The sequence below is a fragment of the Dermochelys coriacea genome, chromosome 20, assembly GCF_009764565.3.
Source record: "Dermochelys coriacea isolate rDerCor1 chromosome 20, rDerCor1.pri.v4, whole genome shotgun sequence".
Lineage (NCBI taxonomy): Eukaryota > Metazoa > Chordata > Testudines > Dermochelyidae > Dermochelys > Dermochelys coriacea.
Genome location: NC_050087.2, coordinates 16,394,210 through 16,407,502, shown reverse-complemented (window position 1 = coordinate 16,407,502; position 13,293 = coordinate 16,394,210). Strand labels below are relative to the sequence as shown.

Sequence of the window (13,293 nt, the reverse complement as noted above, 5' to 3'; positions counted from 1 at the left end):
CACCACAACCAATTGTACATGGGAAGAGTCTTCCACACCTACTCTAGCCAACAGCTGTGTGTCATGATCAGAGATCAGCAGCTGCTGAACCCAGAAATAGAACCCAGGAGTCCTGACTCTGCTCTACCTCATACTCTTCCCTCCCACAGCCAGAAGTCAAACCCAGTAGTCCTGACTCCCAGGCCCCGCCACACCCCACCCCACCCCCAGACATCAATGGCCAGCAAAGGAGGAAATCAGACCTCACCTGCAAGAGCAGAACGGAGTTGATGGAGGAGAAGTGGCCGTTGGCAAGGGAGAAGTACTCTGTTCTCCTGCCATCACAGGCCCAGTGTCTGAGATGCTCCTCCAGCTCCATGCAAGCAGCCGGCCAGTCAAAGTCCTCTGCATAGATAGGAAGAAATCACAAGGATCGGGGTGTCCTCCTCTGGGCATCCCAAAACTGCTGGGAGCTTTGATCCCACAGCCACTCCCCATCCCCTGCACCAGGTCGAGGTGGGGCTGTGTAAAAAAATCGCTTTCTTCAGGGCAACGGCTCTCAACCTTTCCAGGCTACTGTAACCCTTTCAGGAGTCTGATTTGTCTTGCGTAACCCAAAGCTTCACCTCACTTTAAAACTACTTGCTTACACAATCAGATGTAAAAATACCAAAGTGTCACAGCCACGCTGTTACTGAACAATGGCTTGCTTTCTCATTTTTATCATGGAATTATAAAACAAATCCATTGGAATGGAAATTTTGTACTTACATTTCAGTGTATAGTCTATAGAGCAGCAGAAACAAGTCATTGTTTGTATGAAATTTTAGTGTGTACTGACTTTGCTAGTGGTTTTTATGTCACATGTTGTAAAATTAGGCAAATCTCTAGCCGAGTTGATGGACCTCCTGGAACACCTCTGCGTACCCGTGGTTGAGAACCACTGCTTTAGAGTCCGTAAACCCTTCTCTTCCCAAGGACGGGGATATGTCGCCTCTAGAGGATCCAATGCGGCCCCTTTGAATGGATGGGCAGCAAAACTAAGCCACAGCATTGCTGCCTCAGAGCATCCCAAACCACCTCCCATCCCTCGATCCAAGGAAGGGCGGTGGGAGAGCTACTGCCATTTCAGAGGTGAAGCCAAGGCAAAGCAGTGAGGGGACTTGGCCAGGATCACGTAGTGATGTCAGCTGCAAAGCAGGGAACAGAAGTCTGGTGTCCTGATTCCTAGTGCCCCCCTCCACTGGAACCACTAGACCCCCTTCCAGAGCCAGGGATAGAACCCAGGAGTCCTGACTCCCAGCCCCTACCTTAACAGCTGGGGATAGGACCCTGGAGTTATCGTTACCCGCTCCCACATAGCTCTAACCAGCACCAACTAACTCTCAAGATAGTAAAGTTAACTGAGGGACCTCTCTGAGGCCCATGAAATAGCATCTGGTCCTACAGTAGATCCCAGGAGTCCTGGCCCCCAGTCCTGTGCTCAGCCCTTTGCCTCTCCTCCAAGTCCCACCTCCAATGAAGAAAGTCCAATGGAGATCTACCTTCCACTACTGGGTTACACCCACTGATCCTTTTCTGAAAGCGAATCCTCCAGGTCACTGGGTCCTGCACAATATCCCTGAGGGTCCGACAGACCAAGGGCAAGACATTGAGAAGAAACCTGGCTTCCAGGTAAGAGCAGATCTCCAGGATCAGCTCCAGAGGGAGGGCTAACAGCCCAGAGGTCACGTCGTCGCTTGCAGGAGACTTCTTCAGCTCCAGGGGAGACCTGTGCTCCGATGCATGGGCCCTGGGCCCCACAGAGAGTGATTCGGGAGGTGGGCACTGGGCCTTGTGGCTGGGCTGAGCAGAGCTGAGGATGCGGTCGATGTACTCCTGAGCCTGCATGTCTGGATCAACCTTGTTCTCTGTGTCGGAGTCATTGTCGGAGCCTTGGGGGTCCTCGGAGTTTGGTGCCAGGTCCATGGCTGCAGAAGCAGTAGGGACAGTGAGAGTGGTGAGCGCAGCATAGTAACCAGTACAGCATATCATATGTAGCACAGAGCAGAGCATAACATTGGCCATTCTACCCCACGCAGCCAGTACAGCAAGGGACAGGTTCAGTCCACCAGTCCCTTTCATTCTGCCAGCTCATCTGGCGGCTGTATGCGCTCAGGGATGGAGTTTAAGGCCCGAAGCGATCATTAGATCATCTGGCCTGATCTCCTCTAGATCACAGGCCATTCAGTGACCCCAGTAACTTGTGTTTGGCTAAAGCATCTTTCAGAAAGACAACCAGACTGGAAGACAAGACAAGATGAGATGGAGAATCCACCACTTCCTTCAGAGTCTGGTCTAAAGGTTAATCATCTTCCCTGTTAAAAATCAGTGTCTAATTTCTCATTTGAATGTGTCTGGCTTGAATTTCCAGCTATTCGTTCCTGTTCTGCACTCGTTCTCCACCTGCTGTACCAGCTCAGACCCACATTCCTATGTCCTCAGCTTCCCATCCTCTTGTTCTGCAGTGTTTCCCAAAATAGGGGGGGAAAAGGAGAAGTGAGGACTGACAGACTTCTCAATTGTTCTCCAGAATCTCAGCTTTCATAATTAATTAGTCTTCAGCTCTTGTGGTTGTGAAAAAAAAACAAACACATGCCCTGACTGTAACACTGCTGAAGTCTGCAAAGAGCCTGAGATGAGGCTGTTGCCCTAAGCGTGACTGACACAGCAACAGTGCCTGAGTTTGCAGAGAGCCTGAGCCCATTGCTCTGAGTGGAGGAGAGGTGCTTCATTCCAACAGGTTCTCCCAGATGCCCTCTCTGACAAAGTGGGAATTTTCCTCTGTGTACGTCCTATGTATTTGGCTTGCTACCCAGGGTGGAACAAAAGGCTTATCTACTATTTGGGGCAGATAAGGAGATACCAGGGAAGGATGTGATGTAACTGTCTGGGGTGGGATGAATGGGTCACTAAAGGACTGGCTGAAACAGCAGTATCCATGGAGAAGCTGGAAAGACAACAGGAACCCCAAAGGCTAAAACAGTCACACCTAGCAACCAAGAAGGAGGAGATCCCCCTTCCCCCAGGACGTGGAGCAGCCCACGTGGAGGGACGTGGAGGCCCCAGCTGGAGAACGAAGTGGACAGGTGTCAGGGAGAAGGGCTGGCCTCTGGGGAGCCAGAGAAGCTTTCACTTGGGGCTGACAAGGAGACAGACAGGGATGGATTCCACAGCAGCTTGGCTGATGGGCCCGGCTTGGCCCATGGTTTACCTCTGCCTCTGGGCGCTAACCTAAGGGCATTCGGATGCTACAGCCAGGTGACTGCCCTGCCTGTGTCGCTGAGGGGGAGCGCGCAGGCCACCCGCAGGAGGCTGGCTGGGCTAGATTTGCTGCAGGGAGCCAGGGACCGGGGGCCGGCGGGCTCAGGGGCCGTCGCCCCGCCCCCCCCCCGCAGGGACCTGGGGACCGGCGGGCTCAGGGGGCGTCGCCCCCCCCCCCCGCAGGGACCTGGGGACCGGCGGGCTCAGGGGGCGTCGCCCCCCCCCCCCGCAGGGACCTGGGGACCGGCGGGCTCAGGGGGTGTCGCCCAGGGGCCGGCTGCAGCCGGGGCCGAGCTCGGAGCGGGGGCCGGGAGCGCGCAGGAGGCTCAGGCTGGCGGGGGCCGGGCAACGGACGAAGCCGCCTCCCCCGGGCCCAGCCTCTCTCTGCCCCGCCCCCCTTCTTACCCCGGCGGGGGCCGAACCGCTCGCCTCTGACAGCGGAGCCCCGCCTCCTCTTCCTCTCCACTTCCGGATCCGGCGCGTCCGCTCCCCTCCTCACGGCCGGGGGCGGCTTCCGGCGTCGGAATATGACGTCACAGAACGGACGTACTCCCGCCCCTCCTTCTCACGTGACCGCCCCCCCCACCCCCGGAGACCGAGGTCGTCCTCCGGAGGGTGTTGTTCAAAGACCGCCCCCGTGTCATGACGTCAAGGCATTCATGTGACCTCATAGGGATGACATAACCCTCTTATGACATCACAGCATCAGTGTCTTCCCCAGCCTCAGGCAACCGCCTTCCTTCGCCCCCAGCCACCGACCCCCCAGGGGCAGCCTGGCAGGAGCCAGGCCCCAGCTGGGCTGCCCATCCCAGCTCCTCCCTGAGACAGACCACGGCTGGGTCTGCCCTGCCAGACGCTGTCCCAGACCCTACCCCAAACCTCCACCTGTAGAGCCCCCGCCCCGCTCCCCACTCACCCCCCAGTAACCAGCGAGCTGGGCTCCTGGCTGCCTCTTGCAAATCCATAAGCAGGCCCAGGCAGCAAGACAGCACTGAAGGCCCCTCAATGAGGCCAGCTGCCCAAAGCACTTGTGACCACAGTCTAAGAAGTTATCCTCATGCTCCATTTTTGAGATGGGGAAATAGAAGCACAGAACTTAAGTAGCTTGCCCCGTATCATAGGAGTTAATGAACCCAGGTCAGTGCCGTTTAAGCACACCCATATGCTAATTCATTTTTTCATGTGTTCTGTAAATCTTCACACACCTTTACAAAGGAGGTAAGTATTATTCCCACTTTTCAGATACGGAAACTGAGGCCCAGGGAGAGGAAGTAACATGCCCAATATCAACTCCTAGGCCAGAGGGACGCCTAATTCTCCAGCTCAACAGCCTGGTGGCTGCTCCCCTGCCGTGTGGGACTCCTCTCTCCAGAACTGCACGCGCCCCTCAGTGGCGGTGAGCAGGCCGGGCTCGCTGGGGTGGAAGGACAGGGACTGGACCACGCCTTTACCGACGGGCAGGCTCAGCGTCAGGGAGCCCTGTGGGGGGAGGAAAGACCCCCAGTGAGAACGTGGGTAGCTAGGAAAGGAGGGGCCCGACCCCCATGGCAAGGAGTGGGGCCTCTGCCCGCTGTGGGCTAGACTTGCCCTGCACAGCCCCCCCCTCACCTCAACCAGGTCCCAGAAATACACCTTCCCATCCTCCGAGCAGCTGGCCACGTGCGTGTCCTTCTCACTCAGGCAGCAATCCAGCTTGTAGGCAGTGTTCTTGTGGCCGGTGTATCTAGAGCGGAACAGACCAGACAGGGTCTGCATGGGGGAGAACGGGGAAATCCCTGCTGCTGTACCCCTGCCGGATTACACCATGGGTGCCCCAGGCTGGCCCAAAGCCACCTTTCCTTGTGTACAGGGCCCTAGTGCAGCGAGCGGCCCCTCCTGAGGGACCAGTGGCCCTGGATTTCAGTGAGGCAGGTGCCTAAATATCTTTCAGGGGCTGGGCCTGAGGGGTTAGGCTGGGGGGCTGCAGTGCGGGGGGAGGGGAGAGCTCAGAGTTAGTCGCTGACCCCCAGAGCAGGCAGTATCTGTCTGAGACCCAAGACTCAAGGAGGGGCTGCCCCAGAGAGAGCGAGCATGAGACTCTGGTGCAATAAGGGTCCAGGGACTAGCTGAGCCCCCATGTTAAGCCCCAGCTCTGTGAGGGGGGGGTGTGTGTGTGTCTCCCCAACAATGACTGCTCCTGGCCAGAAGGCGAGGGGGGCACGTACTCTCCCAGCAGCTCCCCGGTGTCCTTGTCCAGCAGACGCAGGGTGGAGTCCAGGCTGGCAGCCAGCGTGCACTGCCCGTCCTTGCTGAAACACACGCTGGTGACAGGACCTGCAAGGACAAAGCAGCAGATGCTGGAGCTGATGGAAACCAGGAGTTGGCACAGAGGGGGGTGCTGGGTAAAAGCTGAGCCAGCCTGCCCTCTGCCCTGGGGCTGGATCAGAGCCAGCGCCCCATTCCCTCTGGGCTAGCCAGCCCCCTGCCCTCGGGACGCATCAGAGCCAGTGACCCATTTTCCCCACCCCCCAAGCCCTCTGCCCTGGGGCCGAATCAGGGCCAGGGCCCCATCTCCCCAACCATTCAGTTCCCTGCCCTGGGGCTGCATCAGAACCAGCACCCATTCTCCCCCAGGCCCTGGGGCTGCATCAGTCAGCACCCCATTCCCTCTGGGCCAGCCAGCCCCCTGCCCTCAGGATGCATCAGAGCCAGCCCCCTTCTGGCCTTGGCTCCGTGGCTAGGGCTCCTGGCGGTAGCTCTTTTCTCTCACTTACTTCCAACGTAATCCGAGTACAGCTCCCCTGCGCGCAGGTCGTAGCGCCGGACGCAGCCGTCCACAGAGCTGGGGGGGGGGGCAACGGGGAAGGGGTTACTGGGCAAGTACAGAGGATGTGATGCCCAGTCCTCCAACACACACACTGCCCAGGCCCAGCTGGGGCGCTCCCAGGGCAGCTCCTGGGAATATAGCTGGAGAAGGGGGGAGTCAAGCCCCTGAACCAACTCCATTCCCGAATATGGCAACCCACAAGGGTCAAACGTGAGATGGCACATCCCTGATGGGGAAGGTTACCTGCCTTTCCCTACCCTGATGAAGGTTGTTTGGTCTGGGTCCTGGGGGCGCTGGCTGTTCTAACTCACCCTTGGGTCTACGGCCCCCTCCCTGACTCGGAGCCCCTCACCCAGAGAGGATCTCGTAATCTGACACTTTCAGGCTGGACACCCCGTCCTTTGCTTCGTCCAGGATCTGGATTGGGTCGGGTCTGCGTGAGCGGCAGTCCCAGCAGCGGACGCTGGAATCAATTGAGCCTAGGAGAGAGCACAGAGCAGATTCGGAGTAACAGCCTGGCAGGATCTAGCCCTGCCAGCCCCCGGAGTTCCTGAAGGACTCGCAATGAGTCAGCTGGGGATTCAGAGCCGGGTTGCTTACCCGACAGGATCACAGTGGCCTCCTCGTTGAACTGCACGCAGTTCACCTTCTGTGGATGGAGAGACAGGTCAGGAAGGACAGCCAGGGCCAAGTTCAGCACACGGTGCATGGCCCTCGGGTGCTCTCCCTGCAGTCGCTGGGCCATCCCCGAGCTATCACCCCAGCTCGTTAGCATCTCCCCCAAGCCACACTGATCCCCTCAGCCCCTCCTGAACCTGACTGCAGCTTCCCCACAGCCTCCCCCAGCTCCCCTCCCAACGCTCCCTACAAACAACTCATTGTGACCCCGACCTGCTTCACCATCCTATAACCCTCCCCCCGTGCCCACACTCATTTGCTGCACCTGTCCATGTGCCCCCTAGGCAGCAACACCTCGATTCAGTCCCCACCCTGGTAACACTAAGGGTTAAGGTCACCATCTGTCACACCCACTGGCTGAGAGCAAGGAAGCCTCCCCAGCCTGATGTAATAAGCGATGGGGCAGCCAGCTACACTTGTAACTTGCACTAAGGCCCAGTGGGACAGGGAGAGAGTAGCTGGGCCTCCCCTGGCGCCTCCCCACACCCAGCCAAGTCATTCCCCACATGTAGCAGGCTGGCGGACATCAGCCTGCAACACCCCAACCCAAGCAGCACTGCAGTAACCAAACGGGCCTCACCCCCGCGTGACCTCTGAACTTGCGGATCACCTGCCCACTGGCTACGTCCCACAGGACGACTGTTTTGTCGGCCCCGCAGGAGCAGAGCTGGCTGTTATCGAAGGAGCTGTAGGGGAAGCAGAGAGACAAGGTTAGGCGTTTTCGTGGGGATCCGACCCCTCAGGGAGAGGTTACAGACATGCATTTATGAGGCTTTGCATCCCTTTGGCATGTTGGCATTGCTGTTCCTGTTTTACGGATAGGTGGAAACTGAGGCATAAGGTGGGGATGTGCCACACTGCAAACCAGGAGTCCTGACTCCCAGCAGTGTCCCTCCTGCAGAACCCACTAAAAACCACCCGCTCCCAGAGGTGGGGATAGAACCCCAAAGTCCTCACTCTGCTATTACCCTTCCCCACCTCCTCTAACCACTTGAATGCTAAACACTCGAAAGTAGTTTGATCCTGAAGTGCCTTGGGTTATGAGAGAAGTGGAGCCCATCCCCTGCCCTTACCCAGCCGCATCCAACACTTCATAGCCATGGCCGCTGTACGTCTTCAGGAGGGTCCCCTTGTGGGGGTTCCACAGCTTCAGGGACTTGTCGCTTCCGCAGGTGAGACAGTAATTTCCATCCACTGCCGGAGACAGGATGGAGAATGATGCAAAGGGACAGCGTAACCCACAGAGGCACCAGCCCCACATCCAGCATTTCCACTCCACAGCTGTGCTCTTCTCCCTGCTGTCCTCTTGCTCTGTATGGCTCCCTGCTAGTCCCATGCATGCTCTCCCAGCTGCCCCCACCAAGCCAACCCCCAAAACAATGGAAGAAACTAAGGGCAGATCTCCACTAAGACACACCCTCCCCTCATTCCTACCAGGACACAACAATAAGGAACACACTAAGAGTCTGGACTTTTGACATCTGCTGACATCAACAGAGCTCTAAACGCCCCACACGGTTCTGACTTCATTGCTCTAACCACTAAACCTCACTCCCCTTCCAGAGCTGAGAACAGAATCCAGGAGTCCTGGCCCTCATTTCAACCCACTAGAGCCCACTGAGTCGCTTCATGGGGCCCGTGAGGACACACTCACCATTAAACCTCACTGCCCTGACTGCTCCCTGTTTGCACTCCAGATTCTGCACCAGCTTCTTTGGCAGTTCTGGCTTCTTGGGCTTTGGTTCAGGAAACGCCATGATGGGACCCAAGCGGCCGGTACCTAAGGTGGCTAAATCTGGGAGATCTGGACTCTGTAAGCGTGGGGGTGGGGTGACGTGACACAATAGGGGTCAGCTGGGGCAGGTTACAAATCTCTCACCACACTCCAGCTTTACGGGCATCTCCCTGGGGGCTGGAGACACTCGCTCACAAGCTCGGGGAAGCAGTTGGTGCCATCCTGTAAGGAAACAACAAGGAAGTGATTTGGTGGCTGTTGCTGCCACAGGAGGCAGGAAAAGGGAAAATCCAACCCCCGCTAGATCTAGGCCGTGGCTGGGTTCGACGTGCGGTCGGGGACGCGGAGGTCATCCTATTAAGACCCAGGGAGCCTTATGGAGCTGCACACATTTGGAGCCATCCCCTATAGAGCTGTGTGCAGCGTCCTTCAACCCAGCTCTTACAGAGACCCCCTGTGGCCTCCCCAGCCTTGCACCTATAGAGCCCCCTATAGCCCCCAGTTCCTTAGACTCCTTCCAACCCCTATAGCCTCCCCAGCCTATTACAGGCTCAATCATCCCCTTAAATGCTCCCGAGCCGCCACAGCCCTCCCCAGCCCATCAGACTCACTCACCCCCCAGCCCCCGCCCCCCCTTGCTTCCTCTCCCCCACGCAATACCGGGGAGAGGGGCCTCCGTGTCCACCTCCCATTCCCGTCCCCCGGCCCCGCAGGTTCCGGCTCCCTTGGTTCCGCCCCGCTTGGCCCCACCTGCTCTGAGCGGGACCCGCCGCGGGCTGCAGGGCTCGTTGTTGGCTCCGCCTTGTCCCCTGCCCGCCGTGGGGTCAGGCTCGGGGACCGGCTCGCCCCGGCCAGGCGCGGGGGGCGGGGGCTGTTCCGGAACCATTGCTGCGGGCCGCGGGGTGTTACACCGATCCGCGCCCCCCGGGAGCAAATGTCCAGCAACAGCATGGCCGACCCGCGGCGGCCCAACAAGGTGCTGAGGTGAGCGGGCGGGGCGAGGGGGGAGCGGGCGGGGCGTAGGTCGGGGGTTCTCAAACTGGGGGTTATTACACGGGCGGTGACGAGCTGTCAGCGCCCCCCCCAACCCCGCTTTGCCTCCAGCATTTATAACGGTGTGAAATAGATAAACAGTGTTTCCAATGGGGGGGGGTCGCACTCAGAGGCTTGCTCCGTGACAGGGGGTCACCAGGACACAAGTCTGAGAACCCCTGAGCTGACAGGTTTGGGGTCCCCGTAGTAAGGCCATGGTGCTGCCCCATAGGGAAGGCTGGAGCGTGCCCCACATGGCAGCCCCTTGATAACCAAAGCCCTGGGGCAGGGGCAAATTGTCCTGTTAAATGGGAAGGGGCGATCACTGTGGGGCCTGTGTCTGGTGGGGTTGCCCAGCGGGACCCCGCGGGGTGGGTCATCGCCATGGGCTCTGTGTCTGGTGGGGTTGCCCAGCGGGACCCTGAGGGGTGGGTGGCAGGAATCTGGCCAGTTGTCGGAGAGTTATGGGTGACAGTCTTCTGGCAGAGAGGAGAGAAGAGGAGATACTGGCACCTCCCAATCCAGGTTATTCTTGTTCCCTAGTCCCCACTCTTGCCAATGGCAACCAACTGGAAACCTGCCAACTCATTTCCCAGAGCCCCAAGAACAGACCTCAGATGGGACTGACTTTAGGTCCCTCTCTACCAGCATTAGACCTGGTTATTGGAGAGGAAAGTCTCCATATCTCATTCCCTGATTTTACTAAGCTGCTCAGGCCTGGGGGTGGATATGACCCACTGCTCTAGATGAGAAAGCCCCCGTGTTTGATTCCTTATCCCCACCCTGAGCCACCCAGTCTGCTTGAGCTAGGGCTGGCCTGATACCAGTGACCTGGAGATGAAAGGCCCCTTATCCCATTCCACACCCCTGCAGATCCCTGTTTATCTTCATGTTACCTATGAAGAAGAGGGATAATAGTTTCCAAGCCTGAGTTAACATTTCCTCCTCTCTCTCGTAACATGCCATTTCACGCTTGCTTTGTAGGTACAAGCTTCCGCCTACAGAGAACAACCCCATGCTGGAAGATCCCGCTCCAGATTACATGAACCTGCTGGGGATGATTTTCAGCATGTGCGGCTTAATGCTTAAAGTGAGCAGGAAAGGAATGAACATTAGATCTTGCATAGATAAGATGCCTTCTAGGGTGAAGCAAACATGAGATGCGTGCTTTTTATTATAAAGGACATCTGTGCAGCGGGGCGCTGTAGCACTCCATAGCCTCACCGTGCCTGTTCCCTTAACCAACTGGCTGCTCTTTCACAGAATCCTAGAAATGCTGGGCAAGGAGGGACCTCAGGAGATCACCTAGTGTCTATGTGAATTGCAATGAAAATCCTACAGCACCGAGTCTCAGAACCAGATCAGTTGGCTCAGCTGCAGGGCTAAGAATAGCAGTGCAGACGTTCCCGCTCAGGTAAGAGCCTGGGCTCCAAGACCCTCCTGCTTTGTGCGTCTCCCTCCAGCCCACTGAGGCAGGATTAAGTATGCCAAGACCGTCCCTGACAAACGTTTGTCTAACCTGTTCTTAAAAACCTCCAGTGACAGGGATTCCACAGCCTCCCTATGTTAAATGATTTGGGGGAGGATGAGGGGGAGACCTAGAGTGGTCTAAGCCATTGCACTGAAACAGGGTTGGAAGAGAAAGAGTCAATTTCTGTTCCGGGTTCAGTGTTTAGTGGGTAGAAAATGGAACTGGGAGTCCAGGCTCTTGTGGTCTCTTCCTGGCTGGAGAAGGGAGTGTGTCCTATTGGTTAAATCGGGACTGGGAGCCAGGACTTTGGGGTCCTCTTCCCAGCTCTGCTACTGACTCGTCTGATTTTGGGCGAGTCGGTGAAATGGTACTGATACTAACTAACGTCACAAGGGAGGGTGTTTCATTGTTTTATGAATGTATTAAAGAGCTCTGGTTTCAGAGTAGCAGCCGTGTTAGTCTATATTCGCAAAAAGAAAAGGAGTATTTATGGCACATTAGAGACTAACAAATTTATTTGAGCATAAGCTTTCGTGAGCTACAGCTCACTTCATCCAATGAAGTGAGCTGTAGCTCACGAAAGCTTATGCTCAAATAAATTTGTTAGTCTCTAAAGTGCCATAAGTACTCCTTTTCTTTTTTTTTTTTAAAGAGCTCTGAGACTTGCCCAGTATTATCAGATATTGAAGATCCTGAGAGATCCCGTAAGTGCCCACTTTGAGGCTCTTACATTAGTTCCTCTGTGTTTCTAGCTGAAGTGGTATGCTTGGATTGCTGTCTATTGCTCCTTCATTAGCTTGCCAACTCCAGAAGCTCAAAGGACACCAAACTGATGATGAGCAGCTTCATGTAAGTCACTGTCTTCCTTTAACTGTCTTATTGACTCACCCTGTGAATAGAAGACATACGTCCAAATGTGCCTGCCTGTCCATGTTGTGGTTAGAGCAGAGGAGTAGAAGCCAGAACTTCTGGGTTCTGTATCCTACTCTGCACTAATACTGCATGATTTTATACTTTGACACTTTCCTCCTGCCTTGGTTTCTCCATCTGTAGAATGGGGATAAAATGGTGTTGGTGATTAGTACGGAGCACTCTTCACCCTAGTCAGCAATGAACCAGCGTCCCAGCATGGTTCTTTGGTGATAGAGAGCTGATCTGTTAGAGGTCCCATCATTTGAATGAGATCTAAAACCAAGGTCTCGTTTGTTCTTGGATATTAAATTCCATGGCATCTTTTCCTAAAAGCTGAGCTGTGAACCCATGTCCTGACCAATTCCCAACTCTGGAATCTACAGTCTGTTTCCTTAAATACCTACACTGCAGTTCCAGTTGGATGAAAAATTCTTCATCTGTCAAAAAACTGGTACAGTGTTTAATGTTAAGTGACTGCTGTCTTCCACTGTAGAGGTGGCTCCATTTCTGTGTGGGTGAGCAATTTTCGTATGCATGGTTGAAAAAGCAAGTACTTTGGAATCCCTGGGAATTGTTCACCAACATGCTAATGCTCTACAAGACCCAGACATGATGGTGGATATTGAAATAATAAAAAAAACTCATGGTTGGTTGGTTTTTAAAATGATAGATTTTCTTCCTCTGCATTCAGGTTGTCTATCTCTGCTGTGGTGATGTCCTATCTACAGAATCCCCAACCCATGTCCTCGCCTTGGTGAAGAGATTACAGCTCATTGCACACCTCCTTCTTGCAAATCCCAGAGAGACGCTTTCAGCAGAGAGGAAGGATTCACACGCTAGAACCATCTGTTTGTACAAGCAGTGTGTTGTAACACTCGGCTATCAAAATAAATGGGTTGTTGCTGTAGGAGCTTTGGTTTAAAAAAACAATCTCTGCGCATGTAGAATGGTGCCTTTCATCTCTTTGTCACCGGTTTCATAGGGGCTGAAAGTACTTACCATCGAACTGATATTTTGTGGGTCGCAGTCCAGTTTCTGAGGGTCCCCATTGTAAAAATAACTCACCATGACTGGCACTAACTGACTTGTTGATAGCACAGAGGCCAAGTGTTGACTTGGCCACAGAGATTGCTCTCTGCTGGGTGGGGTCCTCGCCCACTGGGAGGTCAGCATAAGGGGGAAGCTTAAGCTGGCTCCTGGCCATGTTGCATCTGCTCTGTGGACAGAGGACTTAAGTCTCAGAGGTTTGTTCTGTTGGCACCTTTTCACCAGCACTAGATCAATACACGCTTTTGCTTCAAACCAGCAGGATGCTGCAGGCTGTAGTTCGCCTCCGAGGCCAGCAGCGCTGGGGGCTTGAGCCTGGAACGTGGTTAT

The 13,293-nt window shown here is 55.5% G+C and overlaps 3 protein-coding genes across 8 annotated transcripts in view; 1 reads left to right on the top strand and 2 right to left on the bottom strand.

The window, feature by feature from the left end:
• Positions 1 to 4,620, bottom strand: part of LOC119845748 (F-box/WD repeat-containing protein 9-like) — a 15,526-nt gene extending 10,906 nt beyond the window's left edge. For 3 of the 5 annotated variants that reach the window (XM_043506920.1, XM_038378438.2, XM_038378442.2), the window contains exons 1-3: positions 4,488 to 4,620; positions 1,524 to 1,949; positions 248 to 384 (exon numbers count right to left, since the gene is read on the bottom strand). In XM_043506920.1, coding sequence (XP_043362855.1) covers positions 248 to 384; positions 1,524 to 1,949; positions 4,488 to 4,560 — 636 coding nt within the window. In that variant the 5' untranslated portion in view covers positions 4,561 to 4,620. Of the gene's footprint in view, positions 1 to 247; positions 385 to 1,523; positions 1,950 to 3,010; positions 3,366 to 3,687; positions 3,843 to 4,487 lie in introns of those variants that run through there. The other 2 variants (XM_038378439.2, XM_043506921.1) reach the window with 2 other exon arrangements.
• LOC119845751 (WD repeat domain-containing protein 83-like) lies at positions 4,489 to 9,368 on the bottom strand. Of its 2 annotated transcripts, none has more exons than XM_043506926.1 (10): positions 9,252 to 9,368; positions 8,421 to 8,577; positions 7,840 to 7,960; positions 7,347 to 7,452; positions 6,689 to 6,737; positions 6,441 to 6,567; positions 6,036 to 6,103; positions 5,487 to 5,595; positions 4,891 to 5,005; positions 4,489 to 4,761 (listed from the first exon to the last, which is right to left on the bottom strand). In XM_043506926.1, exons 2-10 carry the CDS (start codon positions 8,521 to 8,523, stop codon positions 4,606 to 4,608), a joined length of 954 nt encoding a protein of 317 aa, XP_043362861.1. In that variant the 5' UTR covers positions 8,524 to 8,577; positions 9,252 to 9,368; the 3' UTR covers positions 4,489 to 4,605. The 2 variants fall into 2 exon arrangements, with proteins under 2 accessions (XP_043362861.1, XP_038234379.1); XM_038378451.2 differs by lacking the exon at positions 9,252 to 9,368 and adding an exon at positions 9,162 to 9,205 and having other exon boundaries at positions 8,421 to 8,723.
• Positions 9,356 to 13,293, top strand: WDR83OS (WD repeat domain 83 opposite strand). Its single transcript, XM_038378457.2, is given in 5 exon segments — positions 9,356 to 9,485; positions 10,518 to 10,623; positions 11,757 to 11,799; positions 11,802 to 11,853; positions 12,608 to 13,293. Coding segments are annotated over 5 exon segments (318 nt in total). The 5' UTR covers positions 9,356 to 9,435; the 3' UTR covers positions 12,675 to 13,293.

Coding starts and splice junctions, on each gene's coding strand:
- LOC119845751 (XM_043506926.1), bottom strand. CDS start 8,523: ATGGCGTTTCCTGAACCAAAGCCCAAGAAGCCAGAACTGCCAAAGAAG. Junction 6,104..6,440: donor GATTACGAGATCCTCTCTGG/GTGAGGGGCTCC, acceptor CCCCCCCCCCAG/CTCTGTGGACGGCTGCGTCC. Junction 5,006..5,486: donor ACCGGGGAGCTGCTGGGAGA/GTACGTGCCCCC, acceptor GTTCCGCTCTAG/ATACACCGGCCACAAGAACA.